The sequence below is a fragment of the Strix uralensis genome, chromosome 8, assembly GCF_047716275.1.
Source record: "Strix uralensis isolate ZFMK-TIS-50842 chromosome 8, bStrUra1, whole genome shotgun sequence".
Classification (NCBI taxonomy): Eukaryota; Metazoa; Chordata; class Aves; order Strigiformes; family Strigidae; genus Strix; species Strix uralensis.
Window position 1 is genome coordinate 2,480,010 of NC_133979.1, and position 7,149 is coordinate 2,487,158.

A 7,149-nucleotide genomic window follows, 5' to 3' on the forward strand; every position below is an offset into this window, starting at 1 on the left:
GTTCTCCACTGTCAGGGACTGCACTGCATCTCACCTTTGCAGCAAAAAGTAATCAAATACAGAAATGCCACAAGGACTCTAGTGAGTCTATAGGGCCTGTTCTCATAAATTGCACGACACTTACTGAATTCCCTTCGTAATACAAAGAACCTCTTCATCCAGCTGGGACTCCAATCTGTTGTTCCACGGATATTAGGCATACCAAAAAAATGCAATATAGAGATTAGTGACCTAGGATTACTGGCAAAGATTTTTCTATTGCAGTTGAGACTGGATGGAACAAGAGGCAAAGTCAGATCTACTTCTCCCACAAACACACGTGTAATGGCACTTCAGAAATCAAGGTAATGAGGAACGCTGGAAATGGGAACCCACTCAAAATCTGATTTCAGCTTTTAAGTATTACGTCAACTACACAACCATATTTATGACTAGTTAATATACTTGCTTTCTACCCTGACTGCAGCGATAATTTGTGGCAAGTGATACCTGGCTTTTTAAGCAGAAGTCATCACCTGTAAATTCAGCTAATTCAACTATTTATGTTTAGCCTATTTCCTACGGAAATTAAGTCTCTGCATTCACACCATTCCTCCCAATCTATCAGCAATTCAGAAAAAACAATGTGGTTTTGTAAGTGGAATCAAATAGATCTCTTTATGATCCAATCAGGCAGGTCATGTATAGAAGCCCTGCCCACCCCCCAGTCAGGACGATTACCATTGATCACCATTCCAGAGAATATTTACCACACTGACAACTGCCTGGGCGGGTGTCTCTCAAAGGCATCGATGTGATTAAAGCAGCACTTGGCATTGTGTTAAATGCTAAGTAACATAATTACTTCAAGAGAGAGAACATTATGGTCAAAAGCATAAAAAAGGCAGAACCAAGATCACAGCTTTAAAATTAAGAAATTCTAACAGTTTGCTGGTTTTAGCTGGAGTAGAGTTCATTTTCTTCATAGGAGCTACTATGGGGCTGTGTTTTGGGTTTGTGCTGGAAACAATGTTGATAATTCAGGGATGTTTAGTTATCACTGAGCCCTGCTTACACGGAGCCAAGGGCTCCTCTGCTCCTCACCCCACCCTGCCAGCGAGTGGCTGGGGGGGCACGAGGACCTGGGAGGGCACACAGCTGGGACAGCCGACCCCAAGAGACCCAAAGGATGTCCCAGACCATATGGCCTCATGCTCAGTGTATAGAGCTGGGGAAGAAGGAGAAGGGGGGGACGTTCAGAGTGAGGGCGTTTGTCTTCCCACGTCACCGTTCCCCGTGACAGAGCCCGGCTGTCCTGGGGATGCCCGGGTATCCGCCTGCCATGGGAAGTGGGGAATGAATTCCTTGTTTCACTTTGCTTGTGTGCATGGCTTCTGCTTTCCCTAGTCAATTGTCTTTATTTCAACCCATGAGTTTTCTCACTTTTACTCCTTCGATTCTCTCCCCCACCCTGCTGGGGGGAGTGAGCAAGTGGCTGCCAGCTGGGGTTAAACCACGACAAACAGCAAAGATACTTTAGCAAGTCAACACTGATTTCATTAAAGCATTTTAAGAAACATGGGAAGGACAGAGGAGGGGACTCTCCATTCCAACCATTTCTTGTCCAAAGACAGAAACATAAACTTTTCATACTGTCCAAGATTATTTTTAGGTAAGACAAATGTAACGTACCACCTGCTTGCAAAGCTAATGCTACCACTGTGCTGCAAGCTTGAGAGGCCAATGGTGATGTTTTAGAAAATGCTTTCAGATTTCTCATGCTAATAGTGACAAATTTAACAAAGTCTGTACTTACACAGCATATAAAAGATTAACCTTCAAGCTGGCTCTCAAGTACAACTTCAAAAACCGCAGGCTACAAACTAACAGGTCCAGCTTGCCTTTAATCCAACATTCAATGTTCCAATTTGAATCTGAACAAAAGAAAGGGATTAAACATTTGTGAACTATATTAAAACAAAAAAACTCAACTGAAGAGCCAGGATAAAATTCACTCACAAAGAGAGGACAAGTAACAGATATTCCTGAAGGTGAGGCTGGACCACAAGTGTGTAAATATTTATGAATAAGCCTTGCTGAACTGGGCAGCAGTATATGCCCTTAAACACTCCACTGCTCGGAGACTGTGGTTTACGGGGGGGAGAACAACAACCTCAGAGAAAATAATTCAAGCTAATCCATGTACAGATATTTACTAAGACATCACAATCCATGCAGAAAAGATGGCACTTGCTCTCCATGTCCCCTGCCTCCTGAAGGAGTTTAGAGCCCATATCCACAAAAGTATTTAAAATATTTCTCATAGTGTCTAAGCACCTTTGAAGATCTGGGCTTGCATCCTCATATGCAGCACTACATATTTTATTCAGAATTCCCCTAGAAAGACAGCCAACTTTTTTTTTTCCCCTTTGAAACTGTGTTATATAAATTCCTTCATCTTCCACTACAGACTTCTGTGAAGAAGGATTTTACCATACTGTGTTGTCTGCTCTGGATAAAAATGAATACCCATTAATACAACCCACACCCCCACCTCCCAAACAACAAAAAGCCCCAACCATTTCTTGAAGAATTAGTAACTTCTTATGCCCTTAATTGGAAAACCTACCTATTTCCTGAGAAGCAGAGATACTTATTTCTGAAGGAATAAACTTCCTTGCTTGCATGCTTGCTCTGTACAAAGAACAATCAATGCTGTTATCACTCCAAAGGCAACACAGAAAACTTTCTTCATTCATTAGCAAGGGAGGCTTGGTTTCGGATGCTCCATGCTCTTTCCTCAAAGCAGACGATCTCTCTACAACTCCAGCAGAGAAAGGACTCAAAAATGTCTCGTTCAGCAGCATACAGGGTAATGTAAAGTTTCTGGGAGGAATTTGATGGACCATACAGTGGGCAACTGCCATTTGAAGAAAGTCTGCAAATATCAAAGATAGCACAAATAAAATAAAAAGTTCATATTACTTGACAGTGAAAAGGGAGTGGTTGATGTTATACAGAAACATATTGATTACATAAAAATCTGACTATTTCCAGGGGCTATTCTCCTCTGAGTTCAACAAAATTACTAAAAACATCCCCTCTGAACTGGTGTCACAACTGACGATGCCAGCCTTCTCCCCCGAAGTCACTACACCTCACTTTCTGTTTTCGCAACTTCTTGAAATTGGTCAAGACCAAGACTGTAGGGGAAGCATCTCTTTGGGGTAAATTGCCTTATATTAATTCAAAACACAGCAAATCCTAAACCTAAGTTGACACACTATACAGGGATGAGTCTCATCTCCCTCTGCAGTGCTGGGACACTTGCAATCCAGCTCTTACAACACGGCTCTGTTACCGTAGAAAAAATAATCCCATTGTAAATATAACACACAGTCACGTTGTAACTGTTAAATACCAAGGAATAGTATTACAAGAATATATTACTGGATGTAACCTCACAACCCCAGGGCATTATCTGGGAAATGAGATGTAGGAAAAAAAATAATCTTTTCCATCAGGCTTGGATTCTTCAAAATAAAATTGCTCTGACCACATTTTCTTGGTAAATCATAGCTTGAATTACACTAACAATGATTTTGAGAATGATGAGCATGTCGGTTTTGGAAACAGCTTACTGTAGAACACTGCGAGAATTTCAAAGATTAAAGCTCTAGTTACAGAAAGGCATGTGGGTCATTTGTGCACTTTGCATTTATCTTTTTGCTCACTAAGGCCATAAATATTTTAAGCAGTTCATGAGATAGAAATTAATTGATGCTCTATGCCTTGCAATAGCCGAAGAAAACCAGAATTTCTCTAGCACTGTTTGATTAATAGCACATAAGCTAAATAATATAAAAACACAAAATGCAAGCTTTTAAAAAAGTAGGTGCATGCTACCTTAAAAGCAGACACTGTGTTACTACACAGTGTGTTAAAGTGTTTTATTCTCTCTTGACACAGACTTTGTGCTGCCAGACTCCTGAAGGGTCCTGCTCTTTCCTCCTCTCTCATTTAAGAGTTTGTGCCTCTCTAAATATCAGCTTCATTAGGCCTCCCGGCTGCCTGCGGAGGATTCAGTTGACCAAACAGACTATTAGTCCATAACACATGATTTAAAAAGGACAAATAAGTGACATGACTGCTGGTGAAGCAGGACAGACGACAATCCTACTACCCAATTCACGGAGTCAACTGGGGGGGGTGGGAAGAGATTCCTGCCAGTCATCTCTTTTTCTAAAGCACAACTGCCCCCTCACATATCACACCAGACAATCTCAGAAAATTAATTAAATCCTATAAAGTCAAAATGTGTGCAGCTACTTACCACTTCTGCAGAAGTGTTAAAAAAATAAAAGAACTATAATGCACTACACTACAGCATTTAGCATAGGATTGCTACAGCTCTTAACTGCCTGTTAATAAGCTACAGTATAACAGTTCTGTCCATGACACAGACTCACAGGAGGCCACCACTGAGTTCTGTCCCTCAAAGAGCAGCTTATTCCTCGTCTGGGTTAACAGGGCTACAAAGATGCCAGCCATGGCTATTTGCTTATTTGGAATCAGACGGAGATGGCCACTCAACAGATACAGTGACCTGCAGTCATTACAGGCCATCAGACAGCAGCAAACTGCTCTGAAGCCTAATGAAAACTCCCTCAGGCATCCAGGTTTTCTAATTAAAAGGTACAGAGTATGTTTAGATTACACAAGGTATTTAAAAGAAGAATGTCAACAGCTCACTAATTGATATTGAGTGGCTAAAGGTACATATATAGAAAGATAAAGGAAGATGTATATGTATACAGAAAAGATTTATATATATAAAAGATGTATATGTATATAGAAAAGATACAGAAATCTAATGATTTATTCCCTCTTCTGTGAAGATACAAGGTGACACAAATTTTGAAACTAACATCAGTGGATTACAGCATCTGCTTTCTCCCTAAGCATCATCACCAAAAGTCTTCAAATATAGTTCTTATTTTAATCAAAAAAACGAAAGGCAAATACCAGCTGTCCCTGAACAGCACACACCAACATTGTTACAGACATTTCCCAATTAGAAAACCAGTTTATTCAATCTGACATTTGCAGTTAACTGAGCACCTTTAACAGCACTGTGCACATGAAAGCAGGAATGTCAGCTACCTAAAAAAGTGGAGCTCAAATTCAAAATTATACCCTGGCTACACTGAACTAAACAGAAACCTTGCAGCTCTGATGGAACCGGGATTTTCCCTTCTGCTTTTGGACCTGTTAGGGTAACCAAACAAATCCCCCATGAACTTCTACCTTATCAAATTTTGACTGGGGCATTTATTTGAATGAATCTTGACTCACCCCATACTTTCTTTCTACAGGTGTTTCCTGATCTTAAAAGCCAGCTGCACTGCTTTTGGGAATAAGACACATAGGCACAACCCTGGAAGTGTCAATATTTCAATTCCACACAATAATAACATCAGGTCCTTCGTATATTCTACATGCATGTTGTGATAAGATACTAATTCAGTAGCATGACTTGACACACCACTGTAAAACAGAAATGGTGATTACTCTTCATTCTACATAATTTCCAACTTTTTTTAGTAACTTACCCAATAGCATAAACACGGTCAGGGTGATTTGCCAATACATCTTGTTTTGTAGAGCTGATCTGAAAAACATATAGAAAATTAGCTGAGAGCTGACAATTATCAGTCTGTTATTTCACTATGGTTTCATTTTTGTGCACTTCAGTTAATTTGATACCCACACCTTTGTAAGCAGAAAGGAAGAACAAAATCAGAATATCAATGAGAAAAAAACATTGCTTAGAATATCAATTAACTATCTGTACAGCTCTTCTTTCATCATTAGAGCTATATAGTACCTCATTCTTTCAGGCTTTTGCTCATCATTGTTCACTTTCTGAGTTTGGTCATCTGAAAGGCACTATAAAGCCAAACAGAATGCCCAAGAGATACCCAATTTTTAAAGTGCAGCATACACAAAAGCACTTGGGCACCCATTTCAACAGTGAAGACTTCACTAAATTTTACAGTAACTGCTCTTTCATTTCAGGTACTTTGGGGTTTTTTTTAATTTTCATCCCATAGTTATATAAATTATGTTAAAACCCATATACAAGCATTTTTATACTTTAAAAAAAAGCTCAGTAGAGGATATCAGAGCAAAACATACAGACTTTGGTTGCCACTGTAGTTACTCAGATCTGAATGATTAGTAAAATACACAGCTCAAGTCAGATAGAGAATGCTGGGGCAAGAAATAAGATTTAGGCAGTCCCTCCAAAGTATTCACATTCCTTAAATATTTCTGAGAACCATTTCCTTGAGAACGTCTCTGCTGCCAAAGGAGCTGGTGCCAACGCAAGATAATCCACCGGCCTTTCAGTCTGGGGGTGCATGTACTGTACTACATATACATACGATACGTACAGATTACTGAGGTGGGAGAGGCTCCATACCAGAAGGAAAATGTTATGGGGCACAGAAGACCGGAAGGAGAGAAAAAGGGTGACTCCTTCCTGGGTTTTACAACTCCTGTCAGTGCACAACCAGGAGTACATCCCCATTGGCCACCCAGGGCAGTGCCTCAACAAGCCCCTGCAGAGCGGAGGGTCAGTCCCACAGAGGAACCAGCGGCTGCTAATAAAACCAAAGAATTTGGTTACAATAAGGAAAGCTGCCCTCTGCTCAGAGCTATCCCTCCTTTCCTTTTTGCCCTCACCACAGACTTTGATACGATCATCCCGTGCCCCTGAGGCTGCTTTAAGCCTCGACCATGTCAAGGCAGAGGTGATTCCACAGGCATTGCTGTTTACCTGAAGCAGCAGAGAACTGACCAGTGAAGTTACAATATTTCAGTATTCGCCATTTTTTGCAAGCTCTCCCACAAGGAAAACCCTTGCAAATTTAGCTGGGGCTGGAGCCGGAGACAAGCCATTTCTTCAACACAGACCATCTTCATTTTGGTCTGCAAAATGAGTCAGTCCCATCCACTTTTGTCCCCATTCCCCTGGGATATAATGAGTATATTTTAAGCTACATTTTGAGCAGTTAAAGAGGAAAGCTCAAAATTTCAGAGGCAGTGCTTCACAACCCCTACTTCAGAGGAAAATTTGCCTCTCAGCACAGCTGTTAGGAGGCCAAC

At 40.7% G+C, this 7,149-nt stretch overlaps 1 protein-coding gene across 1 annotated transcript in view; it reads right to left on the reverse strand.

The window, feature by feature from the left end:
* The window catches only part of LEPR (leptin receptor), a 32,406-nt gene extending 26,764 nt beyond the window's left edge, over positions 1-5,642 (reverse strand). Inside the window, exons 1-3 of the mRNA XM_074877158.1 lie at positions 5,592-5,642; positions 2,609-2,917; positions 1,796-1,913 (exon numbers count right to left, since the gene is read on the reverse strand). Of these exons, the coding sequence (XP_074733259.1) occupies positions 1,796-1,913; positions 2,609-2,917; positions 5,592-5,631 (467 nt within the window). The 5' untranslated portion in view covers positions 5,632-5,642. The remainder of the gene's footprint in view (positions 1-1,795; positions 1,914-2,608; positions 2,918-5,591) is intronic.
* Between the last annotated feature and the right edge of the window lie 1,507 nt (positions 5,643-7,149).